The sequence below is a fragment of the Gadus morhua genome, chromosome 18 (genome assembly GCF_902167405.1).
Source record: "Gadus morhua chromosome 18, gadMor3.0, whole genome shotgun sequence".
NCBI classification, from domain to species: Eukaryota; Metazoa; Chordata; class Actinopteri; order Gadiformes; family Gadidae; genus Gadus; species Gadus morhua.
This window is the reverse complement of record NC_044065.1, coordinates 14,582,182-14,597,028: the sequence shown is the minus strand read 5'-3', so window position 1 is coordinate 14,597,028 and position 14,847 is coordinate 14,582,182. Positions and strand designations below refer to the sequence as shown.

The window sequence follows — 14,847 nt, the reverse complement described above, 5'->3', positions numbered from 1 at the left end:
ATATGCCAATTGACCGTTAATAGCAGTTTTACAAAAGCATACAACGCTGAGGCAATTAGTTCAACAATTTATTATAAGAGATACACAATCGCAAAGCTCAAGCTCTCTAATAACATGACAGTTGGGTAATTTCGTCGGTTCAACTACACCTTAGGTAGTAACATCGGCGCAAAGGAATAAACTGTACAGTGGGCTGGCGACCTCTAGTGGAAACAACCTTAAGCATGCTTACTGTTGCGGCAGGGTGACCATTGACCACTTCGCTGAAATCCATTCCAATCCACGCCCGTGTGAACGCTGATATCATACATTTATACAGTGCTGATATCTCAAATCTGACCACAACAAGGGATAACATGGGGAACAGTTGGATAAAACGATTGTATCTATGTAAGCCATGGAGTTATCGGCAAAACAAATTATGTAATGCCCTCTGGTATGGCCCTCATGCAGAAAACAAATACCAAAACAGTGATTATTCACACGTTATACTTTTTGAACAAATAAGTCCAGTTTTTATTGTTTGTGGTATATGTTAATGCAGCAGTGGCCTGAAACATTGATAAATAAAAACACTGACAAAGAAGTGTAATCTATTTTTCTTCGGGTAAGGACCTCGTATTATCCTGGAGACATTTTGAAGAAACACTAAACAAATCACCCCCATCATCATCACCAGTCCATATTCGATATTCCTTGACCCATGTCCATACGCGATATAATTATCCTCTTTTATTAAAAAAGCTGACTCATCCTGGAGAGGCCGTTCTAGGACCGCCGCGGGCCCCCTCAGGAGTAACTAGACGTTTTGCTTCCCACGTCGTCCTCCTGCGAACCCATGCTCTGGAAAGGGGACAAGCAGAGGTCTGGGGTTAGGGTCAGTTTGGGGGTTAGGGTCAGAGGTTAGGGGCTAGGGTTCAGCTCCATGTGCCTTCTTTGACTCCTTGGGTGGGTGTATTTCAACAGGTGGGCAGTTTGATAGGAAAAAGGTGTGTATGGGTGACAGGACAGAAGATATAGGAAACTCTAGGGTGTTAGTCTTTTTCCATTTTTTTCTAAACTGGGATTTGGTTAGTGCTATACTGGTTTATGTTTGATATGAATGCTCCCTCCACCATGATTTTTTTTGTTTGAAGGTTATTTATTTTGTAACTTTTGTTAGAATTTGTTGTTGTCCTCATAGGATGCATTCGCTCTAAAACCCTAAAATGGTTAGGGTGGGTGGGTGGATGCGTGAATAGTTAGTATGAGAGGGGTGAATTTAGAACTAAAATCTTACAATAACAATGACGTTTACCAACTTTTTTACCCACCTTTTGGACAAACTGTGGATTTACTGTGATTTCTTGATCCATCGACTTTAGCTTCTCATCCAGCTCTATGCACTTCAGCATCTGGGGAGGAAATAGCCATCATGTCTCGTTCCCAGCAGCGAAGTCATTTACATTAGATTACATTGATTTAAAAAGGGATGAGGAAATTGAGTCTCTTTACCTCTTGGTCGATTTTGTGAAGCATTGCCGGATTGTTATATTTTTCAGGGTTGTCGTGGAAGCAAACCATGCCATCCTTCTGGTTAATGCTGGCATAGATCTCCCCGTCTTCAATCTTCATGCAAAGGAACCCAAGGAAGACACATTGATTAGATACAACAAACAGTAGCTCTCTCAAGCTCCTGACAAACACAATTATTAGTGATGGGCAGTATTTTGGCATATTCTCCTATATGGTATAACATTTACTGTTCTACACTAGTAAACTATAGGACGATAAATTATTTATCCCAGAAAGGAAATTCAAGAGAATATTCAAGTGTGTACTGGTAAACATAAGTAAATACTACTAGTAGTAGACAGTACCCAACCTGATTTATATACTGTAAAAAGCATTGCTTGTGTAGTGTATGAATTGTGTTTATGCCCTTCAGATGTTATTGTAGGGCTGCTCGATTATGGGAAAAATCATAATCACGATTATTTTGGTCAATATTGATATCACGATTATTCAAACGATTATTTTTGAGTTTGAAAACATGCATTTATTGACACAATCAATTATGACATAGAAACACGTGTAAGTATCCAAAATAAAACCTTTTTCGTGTGTAAGTGTACTGTCTGCCACAACATTCTGAATCTAACATTTGATTTTTATAAAACATTTCATGAATACAATATATTCAGCCAAATGCACTGACGAATGACTCGACTGAAATAATACATTCCCTATTTAATGTCTAGAGGTCCCAGCATTTCTCCATAGCAAAGTTAAAAGTCACAAAGCCATAACAAATGCATGGCTAATAAAAATCATATTGTTGTTAAACAGAAATACATATACAAGATGTACTTGTCAGTTCTGCCTTAAAGAACTCTTAGTTAAAGTCTGCTATAGGAGCTTGTTATCGTTCATCAAACTGTAACGTTACTGAAACTTTAATATTCCACACGGTAGGTCTACTCCAACATGTCTGTCAACAGTCGATGCTGCTGATTGGTGGTTCACTGGCATGTCCCGCCTCCTGCCAACGGCATACTTCCTGATGCAGCACGCCTGTTAGATTGTACTCCCTCTCGCCGCGTTGAATGCTTTCGCATGCGCGTCTCTTTCATAAACTCTCTAGGCCTACTGTAAAACGAAAAATGTCAAATTAATCGTTTCAACTCGATTATACGAGTTTGGAGATCGTTTGACCCCAAAATCGATATCGCGATCGAAATGCGATTAATTGCACAGCCCTATGTTATTGCATTAAAATTATGTCAATACGTACGAGATGTGTAGTAAATGTGTGTTACATAAGTGCTCTACTCACCATGTGCAAGACGTATTTCTCTGCCTCCTGGGGACCTGACAGCTGCACTCGACTCGCCATGTCTTGCAAGGACAGCGTCAGGAAGGTCTGCGGATAGCAGATAGAAGAACCCCAAAGAATGTTGCTTATCTTTTTGGTTTCAAATTCACGAGTATATTAAGCAGAATGTAGCCAGGAGACCATCCTGCACACCTGACCTCAAATTCTCAGATTACTCGTTTCAGTCTTGAACTCTAGGCGCCCACAGAATAACAAAACATGGGACACCATCAAGGTGTGCTGTTCTGAATGGCGAAAAGGTATTTTCCACCGAGAAACTCTTCTAGTACATACTTTGGTTCTTGTTCAATAGTTGAATGAATCAAGTCAATTTCTGCAATAACTGCACTTATGGCTGTGAGAGACGCCATTACTGTTTTGCCAGCGGCGGCCTGCCAGAGTCCCTGCCTGATTGGCCCCCGATTTCATCATTAGTTCTGGATATCGATGTAGACGGCTAGAGGTCCAGACCTATTCGTGTAGCGAAACACAAGTCAAGCTCACGTGGTCAGGATGGTCTCCAGGCGAGGACATATTTGGGCACAAAAGCAAAATCCCAGGTATTCAATAACAAGACAAACACCTTGGTAAGCCTCTGGATGTTCTTCTTGTAGACGGAGGAGAGGCACTGTTTGACCAGGCCCGTGTTGTTGTCTCTGGTGAACGTCTCGCCGTGTTTGCTGACCAGATTCCGCAGCTCTGCGGGGTTGTTGGTGGCGTAGACCTGGGCTAGCTCGTGGTACGCGTTGCTCAGAGGCTAGGACACAGAGGGCAGGGAGGCTTTAGGAGATCCACATGAATTAAAGCACATCCACCTTTGATTGGTCAGGTTATTGGATTTTTTTTTCAACCTATTTTTGTTGATGTCCAATTTTGGTTCTTGAGTAAGTCCTGATTTATGAACATGTATTCCTGTCTATATTGGAAATCCAACCCAACAACGTAAGGGATGAGAAAGATGGATTCTTAATCTGGCAAAAAAAATGGCTGGCTACAAAGAAATTGAGAACACACCAATTGTGAACGTCCCAGGGGCGCCTTGGCTCCCAGCAGCCTCCATTGGGACTTATTATATTAAACACAACAAGACCTAGAATCAAACCTTCCGACCTGCGTCGTCTTTCTAGAACACAATATAAAGCGGGTTTCTGTTCTGCAACCCGCTTTATATATTAAGGGCTGCGTCATAACTGAGTTGGACCAAGAGTGGATCTGAAACCCCCTAACTTACTCCAAACAGTACCTCCAAAACAGAGTAGAATTTCAGTCAACCAAGATTAGCTTCGGTTGACTAGAGCCCTTATATGTTCACAGTCACAATGACACAACATATAGTTTTATAAACGTATATAAAACAACAACATCTAAATCATGCAATAACTGAAAAAACGAATCAATTGATAAATCTAAATGATGAATCCATCTATTCTTCGTCCATCAATCCGTACACACCTTGATGAACCGGCCGACGATCTGAGAGGTGTATTTGGGGAGCTGCTGTACTTTCCCATGCAGGATGAGGGAGACCAGGATGTACTTCTTGTAAGCCTCCAGCATGATATGGCTGACAGCCATGGCGGGAGTGGTAATCGCCTGGACGGGAGGTAGGGGAGAGTCGCAAAACGGATGAGACAAACACTACAAGGACATAATACGTGTGCAAAAAACAACAATTAGGGTCGTTGGAGATACCGCAAATGATTCTGTGTCTGCAACTTCAAAAAGCCTTGTGGTGGCTGGACCTAAACATTCTGTACATAATTAACACGCCATTGTTTCGCATGACTTTCTTTTAAGAGCAGAGTTGAAACTGCTTCTTTTGGTTTATATTCTTCTGAATGAGGAAAAGTAGCCACGGCTACGTTAGCAAAGTTGACTTTGTTGCAGCGTGCATTTTGTTCCACCACAGTCTACAGAAAAAACGTTTTGGGATAAAAGTTTACAGGCAGGTATATAGAGTGAACGTCCAAAAGAGATGGGTACCTGTTCATAAAAATACAGTGCTCTTTCAAAGTTTTTCAGCCCTGTGTAGATCATGCCACCGTAGTAGTAGTAACATAGAAAGTGCTTTGCGTCGTAGGCCCCGTTCTCCTTGCAGATGTCCATCATGTCCAGCTCCAGGAAGGGGAGCACAGGCTTGAAACACTTTGCCAACAAGCACAGCTTCAGAGACACATAGATAGGGAATATGTTAGCATTTTAATAGTCCAAAATAACACACTTGAGATACATAGCATAAGTCTCGATGGCCGACGAGCTGAGATTTAGGTGAACATAGACTGAAATCATCAACATTTATTTATTTTCTCGCACACAAACTCAAACAAATCTCAGAGGTCCTTTAGCAGATCATAGAAACATTTGTGCCGTTTCGTTTGTGTAAGGACACAAAAATAGGCATCAAAAACAATTTCAGTTCTTCTAAGTAGGCCATTGAGAGGAACTTAAAAAAAAGAAGGGCAATATAAACATAATAGAAGAAAAATAGATAGCATTTTTAGCATAATAAAAAAATATCATAGTGGCATTGAACACAGTGTTGTCAACGTACCTGGCACAGGTCAGCGTGGACGGAGGTAAGTTGGTTTGTGTTCATCTGCATTTTGTCTATTGCCTGTTTCAGGACTACCACGCCCCTCAGCGGCTGTGAGGAAGAGGTCACAACTTGTTCTTAGAGAGGCTTCAAGTGATTAATGATGACTACAACATGCAGAGTCTACCAAGACTTGGGCAGTAGTCCACTTAGAAATGTGTGACAAGTTTTAAGGTAGAGGGAAGAGAAGGCGAAATGTCTGGCTGAAATAACCCTCCCTAGAGTGAAGTTGGAGGATTTCAACACAAACGTGTGACAATCTCCAGATTTCATAGTCTATAAAACGTCATACAGCCATCACTCGAGTAAGTCTGGAGCCTGACTATTTTAAAGAAGCACAAATATTCTTCTTTACCAACAACAACTTTAAAACAAATGCTACTATGTCAAACAAATTTGTTGGGTTGAATTATGTAGATTAACAAATACAATAGATGGCAAAAGGTATTCAATATTCATATATGCAGTATGCAAGTATGTATAGAAAAGCTGTACATTATGTAAAGATATATTGGTTCTGTATCCACACATAGGTTCTCCATTAATCCATGCAGGCTTACCTGTTTCCGTTCTACTAGGGCATTTGTTAACTGGTGGCAAAGACCAGCAACTGGAAGAGAAGAATCAAAGGGAGAATAAATCGAAGTAATTCAACATAACTGGCAACACCAGCAACTGAATAATGAGCTTTTTTTTTTATAATGAGCAACAACTTCCCAGAGAGATTCTACTGAAGTTAAAATAACCGTAGTTGCAAGGGTAACACAACATCAACACCAGCAAAGGAATTTCAGAAGCATTATTTGACCATGGTAACCTTTGGGGTCAGGTTAGGTGAGTGCTCTGTTTCAAACTGACTGACCTTACATTTGAACGAGGGGCAGGTATTAACCAGTATTAATTACAGTGAGTGACTCTGTGGATACATCTTAACAGGATTATGTTCATGAATCGATAATTACAGTACTGCTTCGCCACAAGATAGGGCTGTGGTAAAGATAGTATATTTTACAAGAGAAACATTCAATTTAGGGTTGGGAAATTGTTGTGGCATGGGGTCTTGATTCCCAGCCGAAAAAGCCCTTGGTATGATCCCATTATGTCCTGAATCAAGTATGCTTAAGAAAACACTTACGCAAGTGGTTTCAAGATCCTACATCGGTCTGCTGCGTGCAAAAATACCTAATAGTGACATTACGTAAATTGTACTCCTCTAAATTGACAGGAAAGGCTGTTGTAGTCTCCTAACTTTCATTCTACATCAGTGCTTGTATAGCATCTAGCTGGACAATTGAGCTTTTACCTCAACGGTGACATATTCATAGTTCTGGGAACAGGTCTAGACATTGAATGCCAATTTCCCCCTATGAGACTGATAGAGTACGATCTAAGCTTTTATGGGTAGGTGACCTACAAGTGTCTGTTGCATATCTGACGTGCTCTCCATTGCAGGTACTGATGAAGAGCTGAACTTGGGAGAAGAGCGTCTCAAAATCAGGGATGTTTGGCATGGAGAACTTCACAAATCTACAGAAGCAAGTCAAGAAAACACAAACATTATAAAGGATGAAATGTCACTGGCCAGCATCCAAAAAGAAGGAAGAATGGTTAAAAGGCAAAAAGGGTACAAGTTATCTGCAAATAGACATCTATGTCACAAGATATACATTCCCATCAAATCAAACAAAATTTGGCTAGACACAACGGCTGTATTCACATTTGACACATTTAATAAATAAAATCTGAACAGGAGTCTACAACGGTTAACACTTCCTACCTCAAAGGAATTCCGAATTCATAGCGCACAGTAAATGGAGATTTAATTGGCTAGTTAACTGTGTCACTATTTGACGTGGAAACACACCCTGGACTACAAACTAACCAAGAAAGCATAGCATGAGGTTCAATTACTCTAAAACATATTTATACAAAATTATGAAATTCCAAAAATTAAACAGACTTAAATAAGTTGGATCCTGAAGAGACACAAAGCACAGACTGTCAAGAAAAAAACACAACCCCTACTCTCTTTCCTGATGATCCATCATAGACATTGGAATTGAAGCATGCATTTATTACTTATATCCTATTGCTTTTCTAGACTAATCCCTGTTTGGGGGCGAAACGAAAGGATCGTTTAATGGATCCCCTAGACTATCTGTAGCATGACAACATAATTTAAAACACATTGTACGGTTTTCATCTTTAAGTCTGCTTTAAGTTGATAGTGTGTATTTATGTTTTAATGTGACCATGTAGTAATGTGTGTAGCTTTTATTTATTTGAATGGGAGCTACGTCAAAGATTCCTGATCCATCCCCTATGTATCCAATACATCAAATAATTCCAAATGCGAAATGAATGCAAGCAAGTCAGACATTGATAAAAGTATCTCTTAACTCACAGCACAGCCAGCACTCCCAGGGAGTGGTCCTGGATGTCCAAAGCCCCCAGTACCGTGTCCAGGTGGGACAGGTTCTTGGCCAGTAGCTCCCCGCTCTTGTTGATCAACTCGCATAGTTGAGTCATCTGGCCTAGAGGGCAAAATAAGAAGGACAGTTTTGAATCAAAACAAGTCATTGTCAAAGTACAAAGTTACTACGACGTGGTGCTTTTATTAAAATACATACTCTTCACTAGTACGATTACATTTGTAGAATCCCAATAACAGAATGTTCATTGTAGACCGTTCGAGCCCTTTTGCATTTAACGTCTAACTAAGACTTTATTATCGAGATCATTTTTTGTTTCACAGAAAATGTTTGAAACTTATCGATGAATAAATCCTGACAGAATAATTTTGGCACTGCCTTATACTAGCGGACTACCGTCATGAAATCGCACGGTGAGGGCTACTGTCAAGGCCTTGAACACATTAGCGAAACATCTAGGTTGACGAAAGAGACTTCAGTCCAATTATATCACTTGATCTGTCCTTTCAGCCAATCACGTCCGACCATGGCGGGACTACAAGTAGACAGTCCCTGGAAATATTTCTTACATCAATAACAAAAAGTGCGATTTTAAGCTATTATCAACTTAGCTGTGGGGTTTTAACGTATCTCGGGCGCGCAGGTACAAACACGTATCAACTCGAGCTACTTTGGTTAAGTATTGTTGCATGGAAAGGTTATTTACAATATGTGTTTACATGATAAAGCAAAAGAAGGATCTGTCCAGCTATCGACAAGGCATTGGTTAGCATATGCGCGCTAGCTAGCTGAGAGTTAAGGCTGATATGGAAAACTCGTATCAGTTTAGTCCACTGTACCTTGAGCAGACAGCTGCCGCACATTGTTCACAAACTGCTCCAAAGCTGAAGCCATTATTTCATCAGTCCAAAATGGAGGTAATACGCACTGCTTTTCATTCAAATGTCAGAAATAACTCCGTCCGGACTGAGGCAGGGTGGCACACAGCCGCCACTGATGAATGATATATCGCGAGATTGTCGAAAGAGCACAAGATACAACGAGATTTACCAATCGATAGTAGGATTCTTAAAAATAATATTTTATTTTGTGTGGTTCTCTACATTATCATAATCAATCCGAACACATTTCTAATAAAATCCATTGTAAAGAATACATATTATATGTTTGACATACAGCGTGCAAATGGGATATTTCCCAAGACGTAAATATAAATAAAACACACCGGAAGTGACGAAGGAGTGGTGGGATTCCAAAGATAGTGTACGACCGAGATGATCAGCCTGCTCCGGATGTATTTTCAGACCCGGCGATGGTTGAGGTCTCAAAAGGGTCAATGATCTCGTTTAGTTACAACGTCTTCGCTTCAACCGGATTGTACAATTTGTCCTTATGTGGAGTTCCCTTTATCCGGCTCTGGTTGTACTACGTAATACACTATCCTGTCGCATTGTAGAACACGTGTACATGGTTAGTTAAATCTGAGCAAGGGACTTTGCATTAGAGTTATACAATTTTTCTTTTACTTTTTTTCTTAGAAGCGAAGTCCATGCCCAACGTGAAATGGGGCAAAGCCTTCTTGACCTGCAGCTCAATAACCTGCTAGCCTCCCAGCGAACGGGGGGACCACAAAAGCCCTACGTCCAGAAAGCAGTATTGGTACTAGACTGTGTGGAATGCCACCACAAATAATAACGCAATCCAGACATTTTGTTCATCTTGCACCACAATTGTGGTGCAATACTGTTTTGTATCCAGCCTTGCATCCCAGTCAGAGAGTTTACAGGTTTGGTATATTGCTAGATACCGAAACAGAAAACTGTGCACAACAATGCCAGCGCTTCTCACTGTGCAGCGGATAGCGCTTGGCAGGCGGACGCTGTCACTCCTTAGCAATAATCCGTTCAAGTGGATTTCCGCAAACATGTCGTCGAGCTCATCTGGTGGTAAGAGACTGCGCGTTCTTGTTGACATGGACGGGGTGTTGGCGGACTTCGAGGGGGGCTTCCTGAAGAAGTACCGCGCCAAGTACCCCGACGAGCCCTACATCACGTTAGAGGACCGACGGGGCTTTTGGGTTTCGTCGCAATACGGACAACTGAGGAGTGACCTGTGTGTAAGTCACCATGACAGCCCCTTACCGGTTAAACCTAAATACCATTGGATATGTCGTAAATTGGCTTGGGGAAAGCTTTTTGTAATGTCAATAAGTATTGTGTCAAATGTTAGTCCATGCGATCAAATGCATTATTTATAGGCCTGCTTACAATATTCATACTCATGTATGTATTCGAGCACATCTGGTTACTTCCACTGAGGGTCCATAGTACACTTGTGGTTGATGAGAATGTGTTTTATAGGAGAAGGCCATTAGTATCTGGGAGTCCAAGGACTTCTTCATAGAGCTGGACCCGCTGCCTGGTGGGCTGGGGGCTGTCAAGGAGATGGCCAAGATGGAGAAGTAGGTCACATGCGCAGCTTATATATGTACAGTATTATAGTCATTATTATGTTCAGACTTTCCTCCAAAGCAACATGCACACAATGTTGTAGATGCATGCTATAAATAGGCAGAATAGGAGCTGGGCTGCTTGCCTAAATAGTTGCCAATACAGTTGAGTAGACTGGACATTGGGGTTTGAACCAAGAGCTTGGATTCAACACCCTAGAAGGTAACATCCAAGTGAACATGTCGTAAAAGATTGGCTTTACCTATATGTCTGACGAAGTTATTCAAAATGTGAACATAAATGTTAATATTACAAAGTAAGTAAAAGCAGTTTACATATAGTTTTAGTTTTCTTTGTGTGGGGATGGTATCCGGTCAGGCTTGGGGGGAATGGTCATTCTTAAGATAGGGACAGGGGGTGGGGGGGGGGGAAACAGCCCCTGTAGGGCAGGACTGCTGCCCATGTGGCCTTTGACACTGCTATGCATTTCACCTTGTAAATCGCCTACACAGTCTATGACCCCTCCCTACCGACACATAGATTGTTGCTTTCTGACCCGGTGACGTTTTACTCAAAACAAGCCAGACTTGTTTTGCCTCCATTTATTTTTGTGTTGATATATTCTCAAAGCACTTTTCCGTGCCAGGAGGTCCTCATGATGACTTCAAATTAGGTTGCTATAGCTTTCTATCTATATAGGCTTTGATATTTATTAAAGAATTATATATCCTTATCCTATAAATAATAATATACACCTTAGACACATTTACTTGTCAAATTCCGGCAGGAATCTTTTAGGATGGTCTCTATGAAGGAAATTACACTGCTGACATTGTTGTCAACAACAATAATGATAATACTTTTAATAATATATTTAATTTTAATAACAAATCTTGTTTGCTCCCATTTTTCTCCCCAGCACAGATGTCTTTCTATGCACCAGTCCCATTAAACATTACCATCACTGCCCATACGAGAAGGTAAGCTCTAAGAATAATGTCACTAAAGTTTCAATACCTACAACCCTTAAAATATATCTAATTTATAGGTTGTTGAGTAGCTAGGTAGGTTACTGCTGTAGCAAATTATTTAGAAAAAAACATACATACATAAACATATAAATGTGGTGTGTGTCCCCGTCCGTCCCATCCAGTACGCGTGGGTGGAGAGGCATTTAGGCCCAGACTTTCTGGATCATGTCATCCTTACCACAGACAAAACTGTTGTGGCCGCAGATCTGCTGATAGACGACAGGCCAGACATCGTTGGTGAGTGTGTATATTGTCAATACGCATGTACATTTTTGCATTTACATTTTTCAAATTCAAATGCTCTTACACACTTTGATTACATTTCTGCTTTAATTGTACAATGTAAAGTTTTGTTTGTTTTTGAGCTGGTTTGCTGTGGGGGGGGGGGGGGGGTCTGTGGGTCTGTCGGGGATCGGTCGTTGGGCTGCGATACTTTTATTCCCACCCCATTTGGGTTGGAAACTAAGGTCTGGCAGGGAGGAGGATGAGAACAGGATGAAGCTGAATGCACAAATGGATCATCTCCTCATGAGTCGCGGGCGGGTAAAGACAGATGTTTGGCAGGGAGGGTGATTAATAGCAGGACAAAGGTGAGCCATATTTACAGTCTGGCTATTAATACACTCCTCAAAAATGCCTTCCTGCTCCCAACAGGTGTGGAGACGGGGCCGGTGTGGGAACACGTCCTGTTCACCGCCTGCCACAACAAGCACCAAGCCCTGAGCCCCGACCAGCGCCGCCTCCTCTCCTGGGCGGACGACTGGAGGGCAATCCTGGACAGCAAGAGGCAGTGAGGAGGTAGCACCAGTACTAGTAGCTCACCCTAACCCTTTCCTGGACAGCAAGAGGCAGTGAGGGGCCAGCACCAGTGCTAGAAGTTAACCCTAACCCTATCCCAGACAGCAAGAGGCAGTGAACAATAGCACCAGTACTAGTTGCCACCAGTCGTGCACTCATAGTTACTTCCTGTTTACTGTTGCATCATAACAACAAATTGTAGGTCAGGTTAATAATAATGTGGAATGACACGAGATCGCCGTTGTTGTTCTCCACCACTACATTTCAATCATCCACCACAAGGTGAAGCAAAAACAATGAAGGAAAGATTGATGTGATGGCAATACAATACTTAAACCGGCATGCTCCAAAGTGTTTCAATGCAAGGATCAAATTGTCAGAATGTATTTTACTTATTTTAATCCATTTGTTGAGGGCATGCACGTTTTGCCGTACAAAACAAAAAAATATTTAATATCCCAGCACTCGCTCATACACATTTACACTCTAGCATCGCATATTTTACATGAGTAAATAGTAAACAGAGGTTTGGACAGAATTATGGACATAACCATATGTATGTACGTACGTGTATGTATGTGTACGTATGTGTCTCCTTTTAATATGATTAACCTACCTTCTGGAACTAGCCTAATATGTTTGTGGCAAGGTTATCAACTCAAATTACTTCTTTCAGTATCACAGTTTTGTGTGTGCACTCAACTTTTTATCTTCTTTTATTATTGGTTTTGCTTTGAAATATGAATCTTTGCGAATGGACCTATAATGCGTGTCGGCACCTTTTTAATGTGTTTTGATTTTAATGTAAATCTTTCAAACCGTATTTTTCAGGGGCATATTTTCAGGGTCACATACTGTATTTGTTCAGCTAAACTGATAGCATATGCTAGACCCTGGTATTTATTTTGTTTCACTTGGTTCTGTAAAGAGTAAAAGCTGTGCTCTATTTTACAACTGTTACAACAATGCTCCTCGTTACCGTCATAATCTGTTCTCCATTCAATCCTCTCGGTTTTTCCTCTTGCGATCTAGTTATCGCACGTCACACTGTAATGTGCATCAAAGCAGGGGTAGGGTTACTTACACCATACCATTTAGGAAACAAACGCCTGTTGGTGTGTGTAGTTCCATGTGATTTGTTTCCGTAGCTGTTTGAAGGTTCCCGTGCGGCTGAACCAGGGCCTGCTTGCATCAACCACAGGGGTCACTGCTGCCTATTGTTTTACCTTTAATTTTAATTTTACATACAATGAATGTCTCCTGCTTTCTGGTGCTAAGAACAACCAAATGTGCAATATCCTTCCCTGTGACACACAGTGAGAGCTTCTTGATGTTTGGGTAAGACCATCACAACCATGCAAACAGGTCAATAAAGTGGTCTTCAATCATTCAACTTCTGTTCTTTGTTTTTTGTATGCAATTCTAGAGTTAGACTTTTTCTGAAATATCAAACAATGCAACTTGGTTAGTTGTAACTGCAACTAACCCACAAGTTCATAAACAATTGTTTATCAAGGGTATTCATGTGGGGGTCGCTGTTGCTTTTCTTTAAGCAGTTAAAACTATTCTATTCAAAAAAGACTATTAAACCCCAGAAGGGAAACTGGAAGCCTTTACATACAAAATATAAAATATTTAAATCAAAATAACAAAGTAGCAGTCGAAAACCGTGCTTAATAAAAAATACTGACTGCTGCTGGTGCAAAACAATGAGACATATTACATATGATTTTGGATACGATTTAAAAGAAAATGCCCTGTTATTCCAGGCTCATTTCACTGCAGGGCGATAGTTCAAGACCCCACAGGGTCACCCAAGAAGTTTCAGGACATTCTGATGCGTAATTTCAAAATAAAAGCCCACCAAATATGAGACATATAACATATGATTTTGGATTCCATTTAAAAGAAAATGCCCTGTTATTCCAGGCACATTTAACTTCAGGGTTATAGGTCACGATCCCATGTGGTCAGGCAAGAAGTTTCAGAACATTCTGATGTGGAGTTTCAAAATAAAAGCCCACCAAACATTCCAATATGAGACATATTACATATGATTTTGGATTCAATTTAAAAGAAAATGCCCTGTTATTTCAGGCTCATTTCACTTCAGGGTTATAGTTCAAGACCCCATGGGGTCACACAAGAAGTTTCAGAACATTCTGATGTGGAGTTTCAAAATAAAAGCCAACCAAAATCTCCAATATGAGACATATTACATATGATTTTGGATTTAATTTAAAAGAAAATGCCCTGTTATTTCAGGCTAATTTCTCTTCAGGGTTATAGTTCACAACCCCATGGGGTCAGGCAAAAGGTTTCAGAACATTCTGATGTGGAGTTTCAAAATAGAAGCCAACCAAGGTTTCCAATATGAGACATATTACATATGATTTTGGATTCAATTTAAAAGAAAATGCCCTGTTATTTCAGGCTCATTTCTCTTCAGGGTTATAGATCACGACCCCATGGGGTCAAGCAAAAGGTTTCAGAACATTCTGATGTGGAATTTCAAAATAAAAGCCAACCAAAGTTTCCAATATGAGACATATTACATGTGATTTTGGATTCAATTTAAAAGAAAATGCCCTGTTATTCCAGGCTCATTTCACTGCAGGGCGATAGGTCAAGACCCCACAGGGTCACCCAAGAAGTTTCACGACATTCTGATGCGTAGTTTCAAAATAAA

At 40.7% G+C, this 14,847-nt stretch overlaps 2 protein-coding genes across 4 annotated transcripts; one reads left to right on the top strand and one right to left on the bottom strand.

Annotated features, from left to right (window-relative positions):
• Window positions 1-54: 54 nt before the first annotated feature.
• On the bottom strand, window positions 55-8,990 carry cops3 (COP9 signalosome subunit 3). Of its 3 annotated transcripts, none has more exons than XM_030339900.1 (12): window positions 8,719-8,990; window positions 7,852-7,981; window positions 6,862-6,974; window positions 6,008-6,057; window positions 5,406-5,498; window positions 4,838-5,017; window positions 4,307-4,447; window positions 3,438-3,611; window positions 2,816-2,902; window positions 1,495-1,608; window positions 1,314-1,394; window positions 55-843 (listed from the first exon to the last, which is right to left on the bottom strand). In XM_030339900.1, the coding sequence occupies exons 1-12, from the start codon at window positions 8,771-8,773 to the stop codon at window positions 790-792; spliced, it is 1,272 nt and encodes a 423-aa protein (XP_030195760.1). In that variant the 5' UTR covers window positions 8,774-8,990; the 3' UTR covers window positions 55-789. The 3 variants fall into 3 exon arrangements, with proteins under 3 accessions (XP_030195760.1, XP_030195761.1, XP_030195762.1); XM_030339901.1 differs by lacking the exon at window positions 8,719-8,990 and adding an exon at window positions 8,078-8,101; XM_030339902.1 differs by lacking the exons at window positions 55-843; window positions 1,314-1,394; window positions 1,495-1,608 and adding an exon at window positions 1,704-2,628.
• Window positions 8,991-9,142: 152 nt separating this feature from the next.
• On the top strand, window positions 9,143-13,551 carry nt5m (5',3'-nucleotidase, mitochondrial). The gene is made up of 6 exons (XM_030339904.1): window positions 9,143-9,308; window positions 9,418-9,995; window positions 10,240-10,340; window positions 11,249-11,309; window positions 11,483-11,597; window positions 12,015-13,551. The coding sequence occupies exons 2-6, from the start codon at window positions 9,711-9,713 to the stop codon at window positions 12,152-12,154; spliced, it is 702 nt and encodes a 233-aa protein (XP_030195764.1). The 5' UTR covers window positions 9,143-9,308; window positions 9,418-9,710; the 3' UTR covers window positions 12,155-13,551.
• Window positions 13,552-14,847: the final 1,296 nt, after the last annotated feature.